The sequence below is a fragment of the Mchenga conophoros genome, linkage group LG20 (genome assembly GCF_057382185.1).
Source record: "Mchenga conophoros isolate Kocher_MC1m ecotype Shallow Benthic linkage group LG20, M_conophoros_male_GT1.1, whole genome shotgun sequence".
Lineage (NCBI taxonomy): Eukaryota > Metazoa > Chordata > Actinopteri > Cichliformes > Cichlidae > Mchenga > Mchenga conophoros.
Genome location: NC_140545.1, coordinates 10,873,539 through 10,899,755, shown reverse-complemented (window position 1 = coordinate 10,899,755; position 26,217 = coordinate 10,873,539). Strand labels below are relative to the sequence as shown.

The following is a 26,217-nucleotide window of genomic DNA, read 5'->3' as shown; positions in this document are numbered from 1 at the left end:
TAAGGACACGGCGTGGTATTCCATTATTTTGCTGATCTGGCAATAAGGCAAGGACAGCAGTAGACAGATGCTGGCTGCCAGGCTGCTGAGATGTGATTGAGTGGTCTCTTTTAACAGATGTGGGGTCTGTGATAAAGTAAAAGGCCGAGTCCTAGTTGGTTTGAGTGTGCCCTATATACTATTCTAAACAACACTTAAAATACAGGCTTACTCAATTAAACACATTTAGAAGATTTTTCAGTGCAGCCTCACTTGATCATGACTGCTTTGCAAGGGTGCAGGTTTTTTATTGGAAAGCGATGGCAAATATTGTTGGTATATCCACACATGCAGGTTAAATGATCTTAGATGTAACTGGGACTCCCAAAAGCTCTCAGTCCTGGTGCTACTGGATCTAAGCGCAGCCTTTGATACAGTAGACCACGCTATTCTTTTAAACAGACTGAAACACACGGTGGGCCTTTCTGGTGCTGTACACAACTGGTTCACTTCCTATCTCTCAGACAGAACTTTTATGGTGAGTATGGATACATGCTCCTCTAAGATCCATAAAATGACTTGTGGTGTGCCTCAAGGGTCAGTTTTAGGCCCTGTACTTTTTAATTTGTGGCGGTGTCATCAGGAGGCGTGGAGTGAACTTCCACAGTTACGCTGATGACACACAGCTGTATATCTCTGTGTCTCCTGATGACACCAGACCAATGGATGCTCTTTTTAACTGTATTCTAGATATAAGATCCTGGATGGCAGAGAACTCGGTCCTGAGGCTCAGAGAGAGAAACTCTTGTCTAAATTAGAGGCATTTTCACTATGCCCTTCACTACAAGTGAAAAAACTGGGTGTTATTTTTGACTCTGAGCTTGGTTTTATCCCACATATTAAACATGTAACCAAAATTGGATTTTATCATCTAAAAAATATAGCCAGAGTCCGCCCTATTCTCTCTCGGGCCAACACGGAGATGTTGATGCATGCTTTCATTACCAGTCGCATTAATTACTGTAATGCCCTGCTCTCTGGTCTCCCCAAAAATAATATTTCACCTTTACAACTTTTACAAAACTCTGCAGCTTGTGTGCTGATGAAGACCAGAGGGCGGGCCCACATTACACCGGTTTTAGAATCGCTGCATTGGCTCCCCGTGTGTTTCAGGATCGATTTTAAAGTTCTTTTATTGGTTTTTAAATGTCTTAATGGTCTTGGGCCTTCTTATCTCTCACATTTGGTTTCACCATATGAACCCTCGCGGACCCTGAGGTCCTCTGGTACTGGCCTATTGATTGTCCCTAAAGTCAGGACACATACTCAAGGAGAGGCAGCTTTTCAGTGGTATGGTCCTCATCTGTGGAACAGCCTGCCGGAGGAGCTCAGGGCCGCAGAGAATGTACATGTTTTTAAGAACAGGCTCAAGACCCACCTTTTTAATTTAGCTTTCACCTAACGTTTATTTATTTTATGCTTATTTATTCTATCCTGTTATTCTCCATCCATTCGCGTCCGCTTATCCTTTTCAGGGTCGCGGGGGGCGCTGGAGCCTATCCCAGCTGTCATAGGGCGAGAGGCGGGGTACACCCTGGACAGGTCGCCAGTCTGTCGCAGGGCCAACACACAGAGACAGACAACTATTTGCACTCACATTCACTTGCACATTCACACCTATGGGCAATTTGGATTAACCAATTAACCTATCCCCACTAAGTGCATGTCTTTGGACAGTGGGAGGAAGCCGGAGTACCCGGAGAGAACCCACTGTATATAATAACCCCCTGTTATTCTATTTATATTATTAATTTAGGTTTTACCTAATATGTATTGATTTTATTCTTATTCATTTTTTTATCTTCTTACTCTATTTACATTTATACTGTATCCCATTCTTATTTATTTTATCTTTTTATCCTGTATATATCCTTGTTGGGTCATATCTCCAGTGTTTCCTCGGAGGGGGCTCTCTGCACCGGGGCTGTGATCGACCGTGGCTGCTGGGGCTCTGTGGGTCTTCTCAGCCTGGCTGGGGGGCTTCTTTGCCTCCCTCCTGCTGTGTGCCCAGCCTGGAGGCTGCGGTCTGTGACCGGCTTTCTTTAAAAAACGTTACTGAAAAAACGTTAGTGTGTCCTCCAGTTTAAAAGGAGGCAGAACATCTTGTTTGTTATCAGCATGCAAAAGCTGTCATCTGTGTTGAACAGAGCTGTAGACTTGCACTGATGGCCCTGTTTGGACAGCAGCATTTAGGTAAGAATTTCCATTTCCCATAAAATCTGTTGCTTATTTAAGCAAGACAATGATAACCTATATTCTTTGCCCATTATCACTGGAGGCAGCCTTTCTTCCCCAACCAGGGGAGAGCATTCCACCATTTTCTCACAGGGAACCACATCCTCAGACTTCCTCAGCCTGGCCCATTCACAAAAGGTTTACAGGTTGTTGCAAAAAGAGCTCATGCAAAACAGCAGTATGTATGCCCCGGCCCTATCAGTTTTATATCTGTTGTTGGCACTATTATTTAAAACATAGTCCAGTTAAATATCGCAAAGCAGGCTGAGATGTTCCATTTCTTTGTCCTATTTCTTGCTGAATTACCAGATAACATATGGTTTCTAACACTGAGAGAATTCAGATAAATACTCCTCCGACACCGAGCGTAGTTTTGAGTCAGCATGGGAGCTGCTCTCTTGTTACGTTTCAGCATATGTCATCATTCTGCTGGTGTCGCCTTTGGCCACGGTGGCTGCCGTTCAACAAAAACTACAAGAACTTGATCTGTTACGATGACACATTACACCATAAAGCAACTTTTCTTAAAAGACACATCAACTGAGTATTGTAGCAAAGTGTTTTTCTATAAACTAAAATCCTGTTAAGTGCCTATAGCTAATATCTCTGTAGTATAATGGATGACAACGGTACTTATATATGAAAAGAGTTACTTATAGTGAAGAACTGAGATGGAACTTCATTCAGCTCAGTTCAGTTTCCCTCCTTTTTCTCATCTTGGTTATATTATCAGACTTTGGAAAATCTAACACATGAATGAACAGATCAGATGAGAAGCTTAAGTCAGAAAAATGTTTTCTATATATAGTCTATAAGAAGGGGTATGCACTGGTGTGATGTGCTAAGCAGAGGGTTTTGTGTTTGATGAGGTGGGTTCAGACTCACCATGAAGGGAAAACTCAGCACTGAGCTATTTCAAGCAGGTAGAGGCCCATGTTTGCCTCTTGAGAGAACAGAAGGGGAGAACTGAAGGATTCTTTACTTAGAAAAAAAAAATCTGCTATCCTCTGTCCCCGTCTTTTTTCTTTTAGGTTTTGCCTACTGCAACTTTAACATGAATGCCCCAGGAAAATTGCACAATTTGATCGACTTGAAAAATTCAGGTTGCTTAGATCTTTGTTATGTAATTATCTTTAACTTGCTAGTTGCATTGCATATCGATCAATCAATCGATCAGCTGATATAGTTGACAAGCCACTCTAAAGCTTTTTGGAAACATTAGAATGGGGGCTTGGCATTCTGATTATTTGTCAAAATACTTTTTGCACATAAAATAGATTTCTCTCTCTTTTTTTTTTCTCCAAATTTTCAACGAGTTATGGATACTGCGAATGCTAAATGCACAGAAAGGCTACCTATGCGGCTCATAATTAAGACAATGACAGCAGACAGCTACACTTGCAGGGTCACTTGTGTTTGTTTTTGCACGTTGAGTGCCCCAGAAAGCCATCGTCACCCTCAAACATCCCCTGACGGTGTTCACAGAGCGCTCACTGCAGTGCTGGCACTTGCTCTTCAGATGCACTACTTGCTTAGTGAAAAATCCTTACCTCCTTATTTGCTCGCCACGAGTTCGTCGCAGTCTAAATTTAGCGTGATGAGTATGTCTGGGTAGGCAATGTTGTGCTGAGCGAGACAAATCAATGTTTCTTTATCTTCAGCTCAGGAGGAAATGCAGGCTTCTCTGCTTCCAACAGCAGCCCCCTCAACTCGATTGATCAACAGTCACGTTCCCACTGATGTCGTCTGGATCTCGCTGGCAACAAGTGGATGTGTGTGTTTTGTGGCTGTTTGTCAAATGCAAGAGGGAATGTGATTTTCACTGTTTGTGGCTTTTTAGTGGAGGCTGAGGTGCCAGAGATAAAATGATGTAAAAAGAAGAACTGCATGTCTATGAGCTGTGATGCATTCAGTATCAGAGAGTCATCTGTAGTTGAAACATTGACCTTTGACCTTTGTTTATGGCGTAGACTATATATCATCTATATCTACTGGCAGTTTTTATAAAATATAAATTTAGTAAGTTTAATTATAAATCCATAAATGTTTAGCTATGGTAAAATAGGCATCGTGTCTCTGGTTCTTTGTGTCTTTACGTGAATTTTAATTACGACTTCACAGAGTATAAAGTGTAAAAACTTACAACATAAAATAGTAAAAAATGATCATTGTTGAACTCATAATGAATATAGCAGTGTTTATTTGCCATAGTTACCTAATTTGCATTACCAAATAATGCCTTAAATTTTTTTCCAATGAGGATCTGATGGGACATTCATTTAAAGCATATCAAGACACATAAATAAAAAACAAAAACTCAAAAGTGATGCTCAGGATGTCATAAACACAAGTGGTTTGAAAAGGTGTGGGGTTGTTTTTCAGGATTTGGGCTTGGCCACTTAATTCCAGTGAAAGGAACTCTTAATGTTTCAGCATACCTACATATTTTGGAAAATGTGATACTCAAATCAAATCAAATCACTTTTATTGTCACATCACATGTGCAGGCACACTGGCACAGCACATGCGAGTGAAATTCTTGTGTGCGAGCCCCACAAGCAACAGAGATGTGCAAACACAACAACACAAACGAGCAAAATACAAGAATGGCCAACCTGAAACTAATAAATATATGTACAATATATAATAGTGTATGCATTTCTGGATGTGTATACTAAATATTTTCCTACGTGTGTGTGTGTGTGTGTGTGTGTGTGTGTGTGTGTGTGTGTGTGTGTGTGTGTGTATACACATTTTTACAAATTAAATAGTAAAAAAAAATAAAAATAATAATAATAATAATAATTATAAAATATATAAAATATACAGAGTTGAATATGTGCAAAACAAGTGGCATTTATATACAGTGTGGAGTGCATAATGTTGAAGTTCCAGTAGTGAAGCTGAGGTGTCTATGACGTGTTCAGCAGTCTGATGGCCTGATGGAAAAAGCTGTCTCTCAGTCTGCTGGTACGGGACCGGATGCTGCAGAACCTCCTTCCTGATGGAAGCAGTCTGAACAGTTTATGGCTGGGGTGACTGGAGTCCTTGATGATCCTCCCCGCTTTCCTCAGGCAGCGCTTCCTGTAGATGTCTTGGAGGGAGGGAAGCTCACCTCCAATTATCCGTTCAGAGCACCGCACTACTCGCTGGAGAACTTTGCAGTTGTAGGCGGTGCTGTTGCCATACCAGGTGGTGATGCATCCAGTGAGGATGCTCTCAATGGCACAGTGATAGAAGGTCCTGAGGATGCGGGGGCTCATGCCGAATCTTTTCAGTCTCCTGAGAAAGAAGAGGCGCTGCTGCGCCTTCTTCACTGTTTTGTTTGTGTGTACTGACCACGTAAGATCCTCAGCCAGATGTACTCCAAGGAACCGGAAGCTGCTCACTCTCTCCACAGCAGCGCTGTTGATGGTGATGGGGGTGTGTACTTCTCTGCACCTCCGGAAGTCCACTATCAACTCCTTTGTCTTTGCGACGTTGAGGGTGAGATGGTTGTCTTGACACCAGTGGGTCAGGGCGCTGACCTCCTCCCTGTAAGCCGTCTCATCACCGTTGGTGATAAGACCCACCACTGTAGTGTCGTCCGCAAACTTCACAATGATGTTGGAGCTGTTAGTGGCTGTGCAGTCGTAGGTGTAGAGTGAGTACAGGAGAGGGCTCAGTACACAGTACTCCCAGGTTTGTGGGAACAGTTTGGAACAGAAGAATTTGACTGGCCTGCACAGAGTCCTGAGCTTACCCTGACAGAAAACCGTTGGGATGAATTAGAGCAGAGACTTCGATTTAGGCCTTCTCATCCAGCTTCAGTGTCTGACCTCACAAATGTACTTCTGGAAGAATGTTCCAGAACATTTGAAGCTATAGCTGCAAAGGATGGGCTGACATCATATTTACACCCTATAGATTAGGAATGGGATGCCACTTAAGTTCATATGTGTGTAAAGGCAGACGAGCAAATACTTTTGGCAATATAGTGTTTGTGCTTTCTTACAGAGTTGGGAAGCTAAGACTTTGCATAGCATAGCATAGCTTAGCATAAAGACTGTCTTGATGCTATGCTAAGTCATGAAAACCTTTTATATGGTCATTGGTAAAGACAAGAAAACAGCTAATCCAGTCTTGGCCCAACTCGACGAAGCATGTTTAGATAACAAATCTCAGTTTGTTAACCCTTCCAGAGGGAAACGTTGGGTTTTCTGTTCCAGAGTTAACTTCGACTCTGAGTCTGATGAGCTGACTGACAGCCTGATTCATTTACTCATTCACAAAGTTGCTGTCTGTAGGGGAGCAAATTAATTTGCAGATGTTTTTACAAGCACTGTTAAATGTTTGCTATCTGCTGCAATTATATCCCAGATTTATAATCAGTGCAGAATAAAATCTATATAGTCTATTTCTAACTCTGTGGACAGTCATACAGCTGTCAGACTGTTGTTTTCTTTGCACTGCAAACATTTACTGCAAATTAGCAAGCAAGTGATTTATTTATACAGCACTTTCAGAACAACTCCCAGCTGAACACAACGTGCTGTACACTTGACATGCCAGAAATGGCATGTGACACAATTATTATAAGAATCACTGTTTAAATAAAAAATATCTGTTTAGTATTATACAGTCATATTTGAAATCTCCTCACAAGACCTTACTTAGTCTGTATATCTGAATTTGCCTCCCATTTGGACCATGATCTGTGTGTATGTCCTATATAATGAAGAGATAGAAATGACTGTCTAGAAGCTGTGCTTATGGTAAAATTATAGATAATCGAGTATCTGTAGGGACTAATTGTTTGATTGCTTTAGGAGGCAAGTCCTGTTACCTTCTTTTATCAGCAAGAGTCCTCATCAGAAAGTACTAATGAGCTGGGCAAGGTCAAGTCAGCAAATCTGCATAACCTGATCCCCAATTACAAATGCAGCTAGCTATCTATGTAGCCTTTTCCTCCGTAACATTTAGTTTCAGTGACTATACTTAGAGGAACTAATGTGATCCAAATGTAAACTGTAAGTTTTGAGCAGCATATCAATCATTGTTAAAACATGGAGCTCGTTAATGTGTTATTTCTTACTGCTGTCATAAGTGTAATATCATAGCTTTTTTGTTGTAAGCTTGCAAGCTGACTTTGGTAATAACATTTTTAAAGGAATATATCATTATCATGGCTAGGTTAGTTTATATAAAGACAAGAATCAGACTGAAAAAATGCATAATAAATGATGTTCCATCTAAAATGCAGTTTAACTGGACTCAGTGTGCTGAAATCATTTCTTGGCAGTATGCGTTGATGTTCTGCTTGGCAATATCATAGATGTAAGTACATAAGACTCCAGGAAGAGTTAATTTATGGGATCAAGTGGATTAATGAGTTTTGAATAATGAGTAAGTGTTGCCTTTGTGTGCTATAATCCATAAGCAGTGTTGGTTTTCACCTGGTGAAATTATAAATCAAAATGACAAGTTATGGAAATGCCATCACCTCCCCAGTGATCACAAATGGCTATGAAAAGCAAGAAGGATTGAGTTATTCTTTTCTGCATTTCTCACACATGTAGATGTCATACAACACGCAATAGTACAACAACACTCTTTTTTTGAGAAAGACTTATAAAAAGGTGTTTTGTTAGCCCTGGGCGTTTTTTGAATAACTCTGAAGCTTTTTTTTAAAGGGCAGGCATATTCAAAAAGTAGTTACCGGGTGATCAGGAGAGGCATCTCTTACTACTGTCACATCTGAAACACTGCCGACTTATAGGCAAGGCAAGGCAAGGCAAGGCAAGTTTATTTATAGCACAATTCAACAACAAGGTGATTCAAAGTGCTTTACAGAGACATTAAAAAACAAAAACAATAAAAAGCATGATTTCAAATTGATTAAAAAAACAGTAGATAAAATCAGTAGTTAAAATATAAGTTTTGAAATTTAAAAGTGTGGATTTGGTGCTTTATTCAAATGCAGCTGAGAACAGGTGAGTCTTCAACCTGGATTTAAATAAACTGAGTGTTTCAGCTGATCTGAGGCTTTCTGGGAGTTTGTTCCAGATATAAGGAGCATAAAAGCTGAATGCAGCTTCTCCGTGTCTGGTTCTGACTCTGGGAACTGATAAAAAACCGGATCCAGATGACCCGAGGGATCTTGAAGGTTCATACTGGGTCAGGAGGACACTGATGTATTTTGGTCCTAAACCATTCAGAGCTTTATAGACCAGTATCAGAACTTTAAAGTCTATCCTCTGACAGACAGGCAGCCAGTGTAAAGACCTCAGAGCTGGACTGATGTGGTCCACTTTTTTGGTCTTAGTGAGGACTCGAGCAGCAGAGTTCTGAATGAGCTGTAGTTGTCTGACTGATTTTTTAGGTAGACCTGTAAAGATGCTGTTACAGTAATCAAGCCTACAAAAGATGAATGCATGGACTAGTTTTTCCAGGTCCTGTTGAGACATCAGATCTTTTATCCTTGATATATTCGTAAGGTGATAGTAAGATGATTTTGTTTTTGTCTTAATGTGTTTTTCTAAGTTTAGGTCTGCATCCATCACTACACCCAAATTTCTCGCCTGGTTTGTGGTTTTTAGGTGTATAGATTGAAGTTTGCTGGTGACCTGTAATCGTTTTTCTTTGGCACCAAAGACTATTACCTCAGTTTTGTTTTTGTTTAGTGGGAGAAAATTGTGGCACAACCAGTCATTGATTTCCTCAATGCATTTACCAAGAGCCTGTACAGGGCCTCGGTCTCCTGGTAACATTGTGATATATATTTGTGTGTCATCTGCATAGCTATGATAGTTTATTTTGTTGTTGTTTATAATCTGTGCCAGTGGGAGCATGTAAATGTTAAACAGAGGGGGTCCCAAGATGGAACCTTGGGGAACTCCACATGTGATACTTGTCTGCTCAGATGTGAAGTTACCTATTGATACAAAGTATTTCCTGTTTTCTAAGTATGTTTTGAACCAGTTTAGTACAGTTCCTGAAAGACCTGCCCAGTTCTCTAGTCATTTGAGTAATATGTTGTGGTCAACTGTATCAAATGCTGCACTGAGATCCAGCAAAACTAAGACTGACATTTTTCCACTGTCTGTATTCAGACATATGTCATTAAACACTTTGGTCAGAGCAGTTTCAGTGCTGTGGTTCTGTCTAAAACCTGACTGGAAGGCATCGTAGCAATTATTCTGTTTTAAGAAGTAATTGAGCTGTTGAGAAACTGCTTTTTCAATGATCTTACTTAAAAATGGGAGATTTGAGACCGGCCTGTAGTTGTTCATTTGTGTCTTGTCAAGATTGTCCTTTTTCAGTATAGGTTTTATTACAGCAGTTTTTAGTGGTTCTGGAAACACACCTGACATGAAAGAAAAGTTGACGATCTGTAACAGGTCTGACTCTAAAGTCTTTGAGACCTTTTTGAAAAAAACGTGTTGGCAGGACATCTAAACAGCAAGAGGAGGAGTTCAGTTGGCCTAAGATGTCCTCCAGGTCTTTGCTGTTAATAGGGTGAAACTGTTTGATGGTGTTTAAACAGTTTTTTAGTGGACACAGTATATATCCTGAATATGCTGTTGATGCTTGTCTGTGAAGAATTTGGCGAAGTCATTGCAGGCCATGGTCGAATGAAGTTCAGCTGCCACTGACACAGGAGGGTTTGTTAGCCTGTCAACTGTAGAAAATAAGACCCGAGCATTATGACTGATGTCAGAGAAGTAGGACCTCCTTGCACTCCTCAGTTGTAAATTATAATTGTGAAGTTTCTCTTTATAGATGTCATAATGAACCTGGAGGTTTGTTTTTCTCCATCTGCGCTCAGCTTTCCTACACTCTCTTTTTTCATTTTTCTCCAGGGAGACTTTTTCCTTCCAGAGATAACCTTCACCTTAATGGGAGCAATAGTGTCCATTACATTTAACATTTTAGCATTGAAGCTAAACGAGCTCATTGACTGAACCTCTGGACAGGCCAGGTGTTAATGGGAAGACCTGGTTAAAGATCTCACTACTGTATTCAGTTATACACCGTTTTGTGATCACTGCTGTTGATATATTTGTGTGGGCTGAAATTTTACTTTCAAAGAAAATACAGTAATGATCAGACAGGCCCACATCAGACACAGTAACCTTCAAAATGCTCAGGACTTGGAGATCAGTAGGTCAAGAGTGTGTCCTCTATTATGTGTGGCCTCTGTGACATGCTGAGTCAGCCCAAAGTTGAGTGAGTGTTACTCAGGTCTTTAGTCCCTTTGTCCTGAGGGTTGTCCACATGGATGTTAACATCCCCAACAATAATTACACAGTCGAAATCAACACAGATCACAGACAGCAGTTCACTGAGATCATTAAAAAAGTCTGTGCAGTATTTGGGAGGCCTGTAAACATTAAGAAACACAACTTTGGATGGGGCCTTCAGCTGTAAAGCCACATATTCAAAAGACTGAAAACTTCCAGGAGATAGCTGCTTACATTGAAATGATTCATTAAATAAGACAGCAACCCCTCCTCCTCTCCTGCTCACCCTGGCCTCACTGATAAAACTGTAGTTAGGAGGGGTCGTCTCGATGAGAACAGCTCCACTGTTACTTTGGTCCAACCAAGTTTCAGTTAAAAACATAAAATCAAGGCTGTGCTCAGTGATTAAATCATTAATTAAAAATGTTTTCCCAGCTAAAGATCTAACGTTTAATAAAGCTAACTTAAGTGTTTTAGAAGTATTTTTTGCCCCCTTGTGTTTGGGAGCAGTCTGTGGCACACAAGGTATGTTTACTATATTTAAAGATCTTTTAGAGTGCCGCTCTCTGTGTTTTGACCAGGCCACATGTCTCAGTGGAAAAGTCACCACTGCCTTAATCCTCGCAGCCCGGACCCTCCACACATCACACATCAGACTGTGGAGACAGAGCATGAAGGTGGTAAGGAGGAACTAAGGGGGGCAAGGCTGGGCAATGTAACTTCGATTGCTCTGTTGAAGGCGACACTGTATAGACACAGTAAAAGACAGATGTAGCTCCTGTGGTGTCAGCTATTGGTTTCTGAAGTGCTGTCCTGAAATCCAATTGGTTGCCGGAAAATGGATAAGACAAGGAGGGGTAGGTCTGACTGTGAAACCACACACTCATTGGCTAACAATTTGCGATGGACATTTGCAGAGAACAACTGCATGATGTAAAAAGATTTGCCTTTGCGCTGTCAAGTGGACTGATTTGATCCAATCGACGCTTCAGTTTACTACGAGGTTTACATACAGGTTTCACTTGGCATTTGGAACCATTTGGAATATTAGTGTTTTGATGATGAATTATTCATAGTAATATTAAATGGCAACCTTCCTCTCACAGTCACATCTTCTGTCAGACATAAACAGGGTTCTAACATCTACACCTACACAATGACCATCTGTCTCAGTGTGCATAAGTGAAGATAGGTAACAGTTTGATTAGCAGTGCAAACTTACAAAAATATGGGAATAAACTGCAGTTATACCTGATTCCAAAAATACCTACTGTGACCCTATTGAACTACTTTCAAATTTGAGTTGAGTAAACAGTGCATGGATGACTTCATCACTACCACAGATGAGACTGTTTTTATTATATAATGGCTCATTTGAATAATACATAAATATTTTCACTTTTATCCCAGCCTCCTTCTCCAGCCAACACTTTTCCAGTTTCTGCTGTGCACCGCTTCAAAAATGAGTTAAATACAAATACAATCTTGCATCATGATTTTTATTAGCTGATGTTCAGTAAAATGTATATAATCATACATTCATGCCAAATAATTATAGAACAAAAACATTAAAAAAAAACCCACACGAGTTGAATTTTTCATTGGGCCACTGAACTGAGCAGCAATTTATTTATCTTTGTGTTAACCAAAGCACAAAAATCTTAAAGTGCTGCATTCAATAACATAATAAGAACCACACAGCCCTTCAAAGAACTCCCTAGCTCAGTAACACTTGCCTTGTACTTCTTGTGCCCAAGCAAGTAATCAGAAGCCAGGCATGTGTGCTCTGCCCCAAAATAGGCCTCCTTTGCTTTGAGATTTGCTTTATCTTTCTTGTATAATAAAAAAAATTGTTCTTTCAGTGAACTCATTCTTGCCTGGAAGCTGTAGGTAATCAGTGTACAGTATATTTAGTATATTTAGGTGCACTGTACAGTTTTTCAGTGATGTAGTCCTTGTGGATGGAGTTCTCAAAGGGGGGGGGGGGCAGTTGCTGCTAAGAGATGCTTCTTTGTATTCAAGCAGAATAAATGAACCTTAATGATCCAATGAGCTGTACTTGATCTTTACTTTACAGGTCTTCTTGAAGAGGCCAACTTTACATGATCAATCTTAGGGACACGTGTCTATTCACTAGTGATATTTGAGAAGAAACTGATACATTTTTAAAAGATATGTATATTTTTTGTATTAGCCCTGTGACAGGCTGGCGACCTATCAAGACTCCATCTTTCGCACCACCCTGAATTTGATAAGGGGGAGAAAATGGATGGATGGATGGTAATCTGTGTATTCCACATATGCCATAAAGACGATGATAGTTAGATTGAAATATCCTGTTGGCCTGTAGCTGAAATCCAATAGTCAGATTTGATGACTATTTAGTTCTTATGACAATAATACATTAATAATTTGCTTTTCTGAAATCTGATACTGGTTGTTGTGTTCAAATAATTAATTGAACCAAGTAATTTGATAAATTGTGTGTTAAATACCTAATCATCACATCAGATTTAGATATTTGGTCGGCAATGCTGATACAAATTTTCAGCCAAGACCTGAGCGAGAGCAGGAGATTAAGAGTGCAGCAGATTGATGAGCAGTTAGGTACAGAGGGTGCACACAATCATCAGGGACAACACAACAAACAGCAAAGGCAGACTGACAATATATACCCTCACAGGATAACAAGGGGAGATATAACAGGAGGGATGCACAACTGGAACTGGAAAAATGAACTAACACAAACATATTCAAACTTATATGTTATTAGTTCTCAGAACATTTGATATTAATTCTACCGTGAAACAGCTTTAAAAGGGTGGAATTATCAAGAGAAAAATCCAACAATTTCTAGGCTTGTTTTCAGATACTAGCAACACCACTGCTTAAAACACAAGAAAACTAATGTGAGTAATGTGATCTAACAGGATGAACTTTACTGGCAGACTACAGATATAATGTAGTGTGTAGCAAAAGCTTTCACAGCCCGTTCACTATTACTAAGTAAGACTTGACTGCTGAAGTCATCATTGATATATGATATGACAACAATGACCTCAGTCTGACTTACCAAAGTAAAAATGTACAGAATTGTGGGTTTAGAGGTGAAAGTGCTTGTTGTTAAATATTTTAGGCCTTTGAGGAAGAGTAACAAAGATATCATAAAGAACCAATCAGAAAAAAGCTTATTTATGGGCTTCACTGTAGCCACACGATTGATCTTTGCTGCTTCATTCTGATTGGCTGACGGCCAAATATCACTGCCAGGAATGGACGTGAACTGCAGCAGGAAATTCAGATAAATTGCATTTAGGAAAAAAAATCAAGGGTGAGCCTTGATGAGGAGTGGTGAGAACTGAATGAAGCACAGAAGGAAAGACTTTATGCTCACACGGATTCAACATGTTTTACTAGTGATGTCAGCGTTAAGCTTTCTTGCTTCTGAATGGAGGACGGTATCCACCTTACCTGCATTGTTACTCACGCCGACCTATTTTAAATTTTAGAATTATTTGAGAAGATTTTTACGGATATGTGCAAACCTCAGTTTACTCATGTGGATACAAGCGTACCAAATTGATTCCGGGCCTTGTTAGTGTTAAGTGCTACGCAGAGATACACACAGTCCGTTCTGTGTTTCTGAGCTGGACTTTTGCCCTTCTTCATTTTTAAAGCTGCACAAACACATTTGTTTGTATTAATAATGGATGAAGTGACGGGACGAAGTGTGTAACGGAAAGGTGACACTTGCAGAGATAAACCTGACAAGAATTGTCACTTTACAGTTCAAATCCACTCTATTCCACTTTTGGCCTTTTAGAGCATGCTCTTCCTGTGGTCTTCTTTTCCAGCTGTGGGGGGCAGTTGAATGATTTCTGACCAATACCAAACAGCACACGGAGAAAGAAACTAGAAGCAGCTGGTGAATGCAGTGGAGCTTTTAGCAGAGAGTGAGACAACTGAAGTAAATAGATTAGAAACACATTATCCAGCAGCCACCCTCTGATGTCTTTACTTTTTCAAGCCAACTGATACAATAATAAATATATTACTTAGTAATATACAGTTTCAAACTCTGGCCCCGTCTCTGTGTATTCTGTGTAAATGCAACATTTTCTGAACCCTTTTATCCCAATCAGCTCACATGATAACAATTATAATAATAACATCTCATACTATCCATTGGTAAATGAAATTATTTTTGCATCTATATATTGGAATGATAATGGGCTCAGCAAATACCTACTGCCATTCTACAGTATCTCTAAGTATGATTGATGTTGCCTATGGCTCTAACTTTTATAATCCTGCACTGTCCTGGGTATCAGGTTTCATGAGGCACTTTCCATTTGCTCTGCTCTGGATTTCTTCCAGCAGATCATTTCTTTTTTTTTCTTCTTTTTAATTCTTCTGTTTGTTTGTTTTTTTTAATTACTAGTGAAACTGACATAAACTTGACATCGTAGTCATTTATCCTGATTAAACAGATTTAGGTGGTCTATTATAGTTCCCAATCACCTTATTCTCCAACATACAGTGGGGCAAAAAAGTATTTAGTCAGCCACCGATTGTGCAAGTTCCCCCACTTAAAATGATGACAGAGGTCAGTAATTTGCACCAGAGGTACACTTCAACTGTGAGAGACAGAATGTGAAAAAAAAATCCATGAATTCACATGGTAGGATTTGTAAAGAATTTATTCGTAAATCAGGGTGGAAAATAAGTATTTGGTCACCTCAAACAAGGAAAATCTCTGGCTCTCACAGACCTGTAACGTTTTCTGTAAGAAGCTTTTCTGTCCCCCACTCGTTACCTGTATGAATGGCACCTGTTTGAACTCATCATCTGTATAAAAGACACCTGTCCACAGCCTCAAACAGTCAGACTCCAAACGCCGCCATGGCCAAGACCAAAGAGCTTTCGAAGGACACCAGGAAAAGTATTGTAGACCTGCACCAGACTGGGAAGAGTGAATCTACAATAGGCAAGCAGCTTGGTGTGAAAAAATCAACTGTGGGAGCAATCATCAGAAAATGGAAGACATACAAGACCACTGATAATCTCCCTCGATCTGGGGCTCCACGCAAGATCTCATCCCGTGGGGTCAAAATGATCATGAGAATGGTGAGCAAAGATCCCAGAACCACACGGGGGGACCTGGTGAATGACCTGCAGAGAGCTGGGACCAAAGTAACAAAGGTCACCATCAGTAACACACTACAACGGCAGGGAATCAAATCCCGCAGTGCCAGACGTGTTCCGCTGCTGAAGCCAGTGCATGTCCAGGCCCGTCTGAAGTTTGCCAGAGAGCACATGGATGATACAGCAGAGGATTGGGAGAATGTCATGTGGTCAGATGGAACCAAAGTAGAACTTTTTGGTATAAACTCAACTCGTCGTGTTTGGAGGAAGAAGAATACAGAGTTGCATCCCAAGAACACCATACCTACTGTGAAGCATGGGGGTGGAAACATCATGCTATGGGGCTGTTTTTCTGCCAAGGGGACAGGACGACTGATCCGTGTTAAGGACAGAATGAATGGGGCCATGTATCGTGAGATTTTGAGCCAAAACCTCCTTCCATCAGTGAGAACTTTGAAGATGAAACGAGGCTGGGTCTTCCAACATGACAATGATCCAAAACACACCGCCCGGGCAACAAAGGAGTGGCTCCGTAAGAAGCATTTGAAAGTCCTGGAGTGGCCTAGCCAGTCTCCAGACCTCAACCCCATAGAAAATCTGTGGCGGGAGTTGAAAGTCCGTGTTGCTCGGCGACAGCCCCAAAACATCACTGCTCTCGAGAAGATCTGCATGGAGGAATGGGCCAAAATACCAGCTACTGTGTGTGCAAACCTGGTAAAGACCTATAGTAAACGTTTGACCTCTGTTATTGCCAACAAAGGTTATGTTACAAAGTATTGAGTTGTATTTTTGTTATTGACCAAATACTTATTTTCCACCCTGATTTACGAATAAATTCTTTACAAATCCTACCATGTGGATTCATGGATTTTTTTTTCACATTCTGTCTCTCACAGTTGAAGTGTACCTCTGGTGCAAATTACTGACCTCTGTCATCATTTTAGGTGGGGGAACTTGCACAATCGGTGGCTGACTAAATACTTTTTTGCCCCACTGTAAGTGAGGTCAGGACCTGCCGAGGCTCTCATCTGAGTATCTCTTGTGCAGCAAAATTCATATGCAAGACCATCATTTAACTATTTTATCCAAATGAATCCCCTTTAATAATATCTAATCAGGATTTTATCTGTTGTGCAATGACTAGCCTTAAGTATTTTCCCCAAGTTTAGGATAAAAGCATCAACAGTTTTTCTGCAATTTATATCAACATAAATTCTCATAAAAAAAAAAAAAAGCAATCCCGCTAATGACTCTGACAGAAAGCAGATAGAGTGGCTCAGCTGAGATTAGATGTAGAGATTAGACTCTGTCTAATAAGGGCGGGGTACTAAGGCTGGTTGGATGGCTTGTCAGCTGATATAATTCACTGTTCAGAGGTTTGTACACTTTCATACAAACGTGTTCAAAATGTACAAAATTAGCTTTAACTGACTACCATGGTGATACCGATTACTCTGAACTGGACCTGTCACGGTCTGCGGAGGCAGACCGTGCGGAAATGTGTGTGGTGGACCCAGGAGCGAACACAAGCGAGGATGCAGGAGTGGAGTTAAACAAAAGCGAGCCTTTTATTCTGGCTGATGAAAGGAACAAAACAGAGTGAGGGCAGCATAAGAGTAATAGTTCAAACAGAAACCTAAACTGGACATAAACTAAGGAAAAGCTATGGCTGGAGATACGGAACACAGGGGGTGGTAACACAGACGACGCGACACAGACTACATGAAACACAGAGACTAAATACACAAGAGGGATGATCAGGGGAAGTGGCAACACATGGGAACACAGCTGACACAGATAAATATAACAAGACATGGCAGGAGTAAACAACACTGACGGGAGACTGTCAAAGTAAAACAGGAAGTACACAGGTGCAAACAGGAGGAGAGAGAGAGCACGGGCATAGTGGGCTGGGGAAACATGGAATGAAACAAGGAGGGGAGATGAGGGCTCACAGATACATAGAGGGGCACACAGGGGATAAAAGTCACAAGGGGAAGTCAAATAAGGAACACCACAACAGGACAACTTAGGAAACATGGCCTAAATAAGGAACGAAATACAAAAATACAAGAAACTAAGAATACTGGGCCCACATGGCCCAGGACCATGACAGGACCAAAAAAAAATATCTACACATGGATCTATCAGGTGTAACAGTGACTTACCCTAAATAAGAGAGTAGAAGCAATAACTTTACTTTGTCTCATCCGTTCCAGCTTCCTCTTGGTGTTTTCGTGTCTTATACTCTCAGTCTTTGCCACCATTAAAGAGTTCACACAAAGCTCAGAGAGTGCCTTGTACATCTTGGTAAGTATCACTTTATTTAATATTTTAACAGTATTCTGCATATAAATTAATGTCACAAGGTTAACTCCCCCATTCTGTTTTTTTCCACAGGAAATTGTGACCATTGTGGTGTTTGGAGTGGAGTACATTGTAAGGATATGGGCTGCTGGCTGCTGCTGTCGATACAGAGGATGGAGAGGGAGGCTAAAATTTGCCAGAAAGCCTTTCTGTGTCATAGGTGTGAAAACACGTTTGTCTTGTGTTTTACTGGCTGTCATTTCTGTCACCTTGAAGAACATAACATGGACACATTACTTGTTACTTGTTTTGCTATTACTTCTGTTCTTAAATGCTGAAACTTTTGATACAATGATACAAAAATATTTTTCCAACTGCAAATTGTTTGTTTGAACAGTGTACAGATTAAATGAACAATGATCTTCAGTGTCCATAGTAAAGTGTTGTTAATTTAGTCTGATTTGACCAAGGTCATGGTTTTCTATTCATATGTTGTACTTCTCTTCCCAGACATCATGGTGCTGATTGCCTCAGTATCTGTCCTGGCAGCTGGATCTCAGGGCAATGTGTTTGCCACCTCGGCTATCAGGAGTCTGAGATTCCTGCAGATCCTACGGATGCTGCGCATGGACCGCCGTGGAGGAACCTGGAAGCTGCTCGGATCTGTAGTTTACGCACACAGCAAGGTGATCTTGATGTACTCCAGTTTTGTCTGTAGTTTCCTCAATGTTTTGATTGTTAAGATTGTGTGGCCGCCATTATCACTTATCTTTTAACCACAAAGCATGCAGACCAGGTGAAAGTAATATTTTTAGTATAGAGTAACTGTAACCCACATAAATGAGCTGAGAAAGAACAAAGAGAAAAAGTCCAGCGCATATAATAAATGGGAATTTGAAAAGTTATCATGGCTTACAAATATGTTATTTTAGAAACATTTTGTTGTCTTATCCATATGTCTTTGCACATATGCAAGAAAAATGCAGCCATTTTACCCTATTTCAATATTCCCTGCTCAAAAATATATTAAAGGAACAGGGAGCAGGGCCTCACTGACCTCTTGGACAGTCTGGTGGTGCCAAATGGACTGAAACATAATGTCCCAGAGGTGTTCTGTTGGATTTAGGTCAGGCGAGCGTGAGGGCCAGTCAGTGGTATCAATTCCTTCTTTCTCCAGGAAGTGCCTGCATACTCTCGCCACATGAGGCTGGGCATTGTCTGAACCCAAGTATTTAATCCTGATACCTAATGGCAGTCAGGGTGCTGTTGCCTAGCCTCTGCGCACGTCCATGGATATGGTCTCCAAAGACCATAAGTAACCCACCACCAAACAGGGCACGCTGAGGAGGAACCCAGAAATGACAATTGGTCCAGTGATTTCATCTTGATGCCTGTTTTACATAGCATGTTACAGGCAGCATAAAATTCTCCACGGCTTCTCCACACCCTTTCACGTCATGTCTCCTTGAATCTCCTCGATGATCTTGAGACTTTGCTGGCTAATCTTCTGGCAATGGCGTGCATTGATGTGCAATCCTGGAGGAGATGGACTCTATGTTACTTCAGTGACACTCTATTATCAAAGGTGTCTCCTCCGAGAAAGTCTATCATGACAAGGAAGCATATTTCTCTCTGTTTAATTTAAATGAGCTTGGAAAATCTAATTATTTGCTTTTACTAATAAGCTGCAGAAACATCATTACAGGGTTTGTGGGTGTTTGTGTATGATTACATGAGAAGGAGAGATGGCAGGCTGCAGCTTTTGTGGAGACGAGGGAAATAAAGAGGTTTATGAAATGCTTGGTTCGCCGCACAGGGCAAGAGATTCACATATGATGTCCAATATTGTTACAGAATAGCCATTTGTACCCATTGACAGAGGTTACATTGCCACTTTTGCAAAGCATTCAAGATGACACTTAATTACTTTAATTTCCCAGTGGTCACTGTATTGGTTTTCTCTGTAGGAGCTCATCACAGCGTGGTACATAGGCTTCCTGTGCCTCATCCTGGCCTCATTCCTGGTCTACTCCGTGGAAAAGGAGTCAAATAATGAGTTTGACACGTATGCTGATGCTCTTTGGTGGGGGCTGGTAAGACTAACAAGGACAACATGGATCTTCAGTATTTGCTTTCTGTTTTACAACATGCATTTTTGACAAATATTCCGCTTAGAAATGTTCATTTTACTTTATTTCCAGTTTTACAAAAAAAAGGTATTAAAAAAGCTATTTAATGTTTGTTTGTTTTTTATTTTTTTTTGTACCAGATAACTCTTACCACCATTGGTTATGGTGATAAGGTTCCCAAAACCTGGAATGGACGCTTACTAGCAGCCACGTTCAGCTTGATCGGCGTTGCCTTCTTTGCCCTTCCTGCTGTAAGTATGTAGGCTTGTCTTTAGGGCGTTGAAGCTGCTGACAAGAGTTCACACAAAGTGCACATCATAAATGATCCTCATTTATATGCCTTTACTCTCTCTCCATTATGATGTTCTCTGTAAGTGCATATCTGCCTGATCTCACTGCTCTGCCCTAAGAGAATATACTCTGTGTTCTCTGGCAGGCTCTTCCATAGGTTATGGTTTCATTTAGTTTGATATCATAACTACAGTAGTGCATTCATGCTATGGATTCAACATTATGGATTCGAAATGTATCTAATCAAGTGAGTAACCTGAAATGACAACAGGATAGCACATTTAGCACCCAACACCTAGCATTTTAGTGTCTATCAGCTAAATGTTTTCGTTTTAAAGCCCAGAAAACATCCTGTTTTATCCCACAATGACTCTCATTAACCTTTTTATTCAAATCATGTAGCTCATCTCATCACTCAAGCAGGTCCATTGCCCAATAACTGACATAAAAAAGCAGCAACCAGGTGGTGAATGTAGTTGAGCTAGAGAGCCAGTTTTTTTACAGGTACAGCGACAGTGAAAATAAGATTTGTATTCATCAGATCACTAAAACACCATAGAAGCAGTGTGAGGAAATAACTGCGAATGTTTGTCTTTTTGGGACAAGCATCCAGTCTTTTATAGTCCAAAGAAAGCTTAGTGCAACCGATGCTTCTAAAAGGAGCTGAAAAAACTTGGCTCATTATTCACGTTTTCTTTAGAAAGCCTGAGTTTGATGATGTAGTTTCAGTGGCTAAAGTACGTGTCAGTGTTTGTTGTTCCACCTGAGATTTAAAGATATCACACTCAGCAGTAAGCTCTGAGTAAGCAGCTCCCATTCGTTCTGTCAATCATACAGGAAACTGTACTTGATCAGCAATCACTTTTCCTGTCACTACTTTTGGCACAGCATTTAACATCAGCATTTCCTCTCAGGTTTCTATAACCCCAGATGTTTTGTTGGATTGCTTCGGAGAACCGTTAAGGGACAAGGAGGAGACAACTTGCTGTTGTTGCAATTCCTCCTCCTGGCCCACTGAGGTCAGTAAAGGTCACTGATTATTTTATGAGTTTCTGCTTTTGTACAGGGCATCTTGGGTTCTGGCTTTGCCCTCAAAGTCCAAGAGCAGCACAGACAGAAGCATTTTGAGAAGAGACGTAACCCCGCTGCAGGCCTCCTACAGGTATATTGTGTGATAAGATCACTAGATTCAATTTTAAACACTGTTTAATTCTCAAAATAAAAAAACTGAGAAGCCTTTTTAAAAATTTCCTCACCCAGGCTGCTTGGAGGTTTTATGCCACCAACCTTTCCCGTACAGATCTGGTGTCCACGTGGGATTTTTACGAGCAGACTGTAGCTATTCCGATGTACAGGTAACCGATCAAATAAAGTGGTTGAATCATGCTACACATTATTCAGCATTTTCAGGAAATACAACTGTTTACCCATATCACATTCTGCCTTCTTTCTGAACCTTGAAAGCCAAGTTGAAAACTGAGCTCACAGAATAACCTCATCTTATTGTATTCTAAACATCTTTCTTGGATCAGAAGAATCACACACCGGTGTGGCTTTACACTTTCTGCTTTAATAAGGCTTTTCTTTTTAATGGAGAAGCAGATGAGAGTCTTAGCAGTGGCACTCTGAAATGCTGTTCAAAAGACAAATACTGCCCTTGGCCAATTTGAAAAATTAAGCAGACATTTTGGTGTCCAGCTGTATGAATTAGCAAATAAGCTGCCTTGCTCGACTCTCACAACACAGATTTCTTTTGCTTTTAATCTAGAAGTAGAAAATCATTAGTTGTCTATTTTGAAATGAGTTCACTTACATTCCAGTTGTAATTTAAGCAGAAAAGGTTATGACCAACTGAACATAACTTAAGGCAATTAGCTTAAAAAGCCCAAAGGCGAGCTTTCACCTTTTGCAACTGAGCTGATGAGGCTGTCTTGATAGAACGACTTCTTTGAAGTTCTTCTTTGTCTTTTCCCAGACTTATCCCACCTCTGAATCAGCTGGACCTGCTGAGGAATCTGAAGGGCAAATCATTCAGGTATAACAATGACATTAGGAGTGACAAAGTTGTTGGTGTGATAGCATGATCTCATTATGATGACACCAACGGTGACTCAGTGATCTTGAAATAGAAGGGACCAGGGCATCAGAGGCTGAAATAACTATGTGCACTGCCCAAAATATACACTGAATGCCTTGATTGTCACAAAGGAATAAGATCTCTGAACCCTGTGAGTCTGGTCTGCTTGCCGCACACTTTGCGCTACACTTCCTGTGTTGCTGGGCCTTCCTTTTGTGTTACCAGCTTTTGTGTGCACTTAGCTCATTGTTGCACTCAGTTCATTTACTGTAGATTAACAAAAAAGAGGCTAACCAAACATTTATTTTAAAACACCTTGTTGATGCAAACATCAACCTGTGACCATAATGAATGAATTTTATGGAACATTTTTTAAAACTATTGTTTTCTTCTATTAGTTTATTTGTAATGGGCAAGCACGGAAGAACACTGACAGTTTCACTGGCTCTATAGCCAGAGCAAATTTTCAACCCCACTTGATTGGAAAACCTGTGCGACACTTAGAAAATTCATTAATATACATTTACCAGACAATTTAGTAGTTATAATCTTGGCTGCTCAATTAATCGAATTTTAATCACGATTACGATCTGGGCTTTCAACGATCATTAAAAATGACTGAGCCGATTATTAGCACCTCCCTCGTGCTTTACTCTCGCGCTGCTCCGTGTGGCAAATCAAGCGCACCTCTCTGCATTTCGAATGCGTCACAACAATTAAGAGGACCCGAGGGAAGCTAAGCAGAAGTTATTTGGAGAGGAGAGTGACTGCCATTGGTTGAAAAGAGAGGTAAAAAAAACTTCAGTGGTGTGGAAACATTATGGGTTCGCGGAGTCAGACGTGGATCAAGTAGACACAGTGTGTAAACTTTGCTACAGTGTCATAGCTGCACCACAGAGCAACACTGCAAAGTTCACTAAACATAGATGTTTACATTTTTCATTTATTTCTTATATTGCAAACATTTGCACTGTTATCAGTATTTGCACACTATTTAATATTATTTTTTAAAGTCATTATTCAATACATTGTTATTGTTAACCCTTTAAATCCCTGTAGAACCAGAACCGCTTAAGCTAGCGCAATAATTTGTTTTGCATATGAAACCGGAGGAGTTGTACTTACATCTTATGCCATCAGCTTGTCCTCGGTCACGGTTTCCTTCCACATATAACTTTGCAAATATTGCATAAAAAGCGCTTGCAGGAACAAAAACATAATATTCCAGAAACACGCTTTGCCGATCCGATCAGCTGTTCGTAACACTTCCCACATTGAACAAGACCTCAATGCAAACTATCGCATGTCTGCAGTTTCCTGTCCGAAACCGGAAGTGACGTCATTTTGCGGAAAATGTAGTTTTTTACTTGCAGGCCTTAAAAGCCTATACTGGTGTTTTTATAAGTCAAGTTTGACTCTATACTTTTCTGAATAGTTGCTGGGATGCTTGGAACTCGAATTGCACTGCTTAAAATAGTTTATTTTGATGCACATGCTGTTTTCTTTGCAAATTTGCATCATAGGATTGTTTTTTTGTTTTTCCTGCAGTATATAAAAATTGCTGTATCTCCAAAATAAAACTATGAAGACACTCAAAATAAATTTCCTGTGGTGGGAAACTGTTTTTTGCAACTTTTTTGTATTTAAAGTTTTGAGGGATAAGCCTCTTAAATTTCCCCAAGTAGAAATATATGTAAAAAAAACAAAAACGATTTTTAATGTTTTTGTAGTTTATTGCACTTTTTGCAATTAATGTAGTTACTATGGACTTAATGCATACATATTATTAAAATATGGGCTATAACAGTTGTATTGATGTATAGCAACTTGAAATGCTCCCAAAAATGGCACTACAACATGGCGGACTTGGTTCTATGGTAGGTCTTAAAGGGTTAAATAAATATCGAGATGTCAATTTCAGTGAAAATAATCGTGATTATCATTTTTGCCATAATCGAGCAGCCCTACTTGGTAGAAGTTAGTTAAACCCCATTTTGCTTTCAGAACTGCCTGAATTCTTTATAACAAATGTTATAACAATGGTAAATGGCCTGTATAGCGCTTTTCTAGTCCCTAAGGACCCCAAAGCGCTTCACACTACATTCAGTCATTCACCCATTCACACACAGGTGATGGCAAGCTACATTGTAGCCACAGCTGCCCTGGGGCGCACTGACAGAGGCGAGGCTGCCAGCCACCGGCCCTCTGGCCACCACCAGTAGGCAAACATGGGGTTAGTATCTTGCCCAAGGATATTTAGCATGCAGCCAGGATGCAGCCTGGGATCGAACCACCGACCTTCTGATTAGTGGCTGACCTGCTCTGCCACCTGAGCTACAGCCACCCCATGCTGCAAATCTCCTGATCCAGGACAAGCCAAATGTTCTCCACTGGATTGAGATCTGGTAACTGTTGAGGCCATTTGACTACAGTGAACATGTTATTATGTTCAAAGAACCAGTTTGAGATGATTTGAGCTTTGTGATGTTGCTCATTATCCTGCTGGAAGCAGAAGATGTAAGCCTGTGCAAATTGTAACCTCAGTTTCCTGTTGACAGGTGTGGTCTTCTGCTGCTGTAGCCCATCTACCTCAAAGCTCAACGTGCTGTGCGTTCAAAGATGCTCTTCTGCATACCTTGGCTGTAACGAGTGGTTGTTTAGGTTACTATAATTATAATATATTCAGACCGTTCTCTGTAAACCCTCGAGACGGTTGTGTGGGGAGAATCCCAGCAGATCCTGTTCCTATAATGCTCTAACTAACCTGTCTGACACAACAGCCATGCCATGTTCAAAGTCACCTAAATCACCTTTCTTCTTCATTCTGATGCTCAGTTTGAATGTCAGCAGGACGTTTTGGCCACAATGCAGTGAATTGCTGCAGTGTGATTAGATATTTGCGATAACAAGCAGTTGAACAGGTATGCCTAACAAATGTACGGTGGCCGCGAGAGGCCAAACCGACTGCAACCTAAGAAAACACCAGCAATAAGAAAAATGCTGCAAAAGCACACAAAACAGAAATAAGAAAAACAACAACAAAAATAGGAAAAAACAGATTTCAAAAAGCACAATGGAATTGTTTCTGGGGAGAAAATAACCCGACGGACCAGTTGCAGGAACCCAAAACATGGTAGGTGTGTTTTATCATGATTCATATAATACTGATGACGAACTTTTAGGCTAATAGTTAGGCTAACACACTTACCTCTCATCTTTTCTTTCCTCACAAAACCGATAGATCCTCCACTTCTTTTAACTGTCTCCCAGCGCAATTCTTAGCATATTTTGTTCCTGCAACTGGTCTGTCGGGTTATTGTCTCCCCAGAAACACTTCCCTTGTGCTTTCGGAAATCTGCTTTTTCCTATTACCGTTTTGTTTTTTTCTATTTCCGTTGTGTTTTGTGCACTTTTGCAGCGTTTTTCTTATTGCTGGTGTTTTCCTAAGTTGCAGTCTATTTGGCCTCTCAGGGCCACCGTACCAATTGCCTATGAATGCAAAATCTTAGCAATAAAGGTCCAGGTTTGATCCTGGAGGAATACCTGTTCGAGTCGTGTTATGAGGCTCACTGTAGTTTTACATATTAAGAGAAAATATGTCAACTTTTTGGTTGGTTTGAAAATGAAGATTCTTTGAACCCCAAGGTGCTGAAGTGTGAATAGGAGATAGGAAGCACTTAAGAATAGAAAAAAGTGCTTGTATGTGAACGAAGCGATTTGAGTGCTCAGGCAGGGTAGAAAAGTGCTATGTAAGAACCAGTCCATTTACCTT

At 40.5% G+C, this 26,217-nt stretch overlaps 1 protein-coding gene across 6 annotated transcripts in view; it reads left to right on the top strand.

Annotated features, from left to right (window-relative positions):
• LOC146550430 (potassium voltage-gated channel subfamily KQT member 2-like) overlaps positions 1-26,217 on the top strand; it is a 41,001-nt gene that overhangs the window by 3,184 nt on the left and 11,600 nt on the right. For all 6 annotated transcript variants that reach the window (XM_085259125.1, XM_085259124.1, XM_085259128.1 and 3 more), the window contains exons 2-9: positions 17,861-17,951; positions 18,042-18,168; positions 18,459-18,634; positions 19,916-20,041; positions 20,218-20,328; positions 21,435-21,530; positions 21,629-21,723; positions 22,344-22,403. In XM_085259125.1, coding sequence (XP_085115251.1) covers positions 17,861-17,951; positions 18,042-18,168; positions 18,459-18,634; positions 19,916-20,041; positions 20,218-20,328; positions 21,435-21,530; positions 21,629-21,723; positions 22,344-22,403 — 882 coding nt within the window. The remainder of the gene's footprint in view (positions 1-17,860; positions 17,952-18,041; positions 18,169-18,458; positions 18,635-19,915; positions 20,042-20,217; positions 20,329-21,434; positions 21,531-21,628; positions 21,724-22,343; positions 22,404-26,217) is intronic.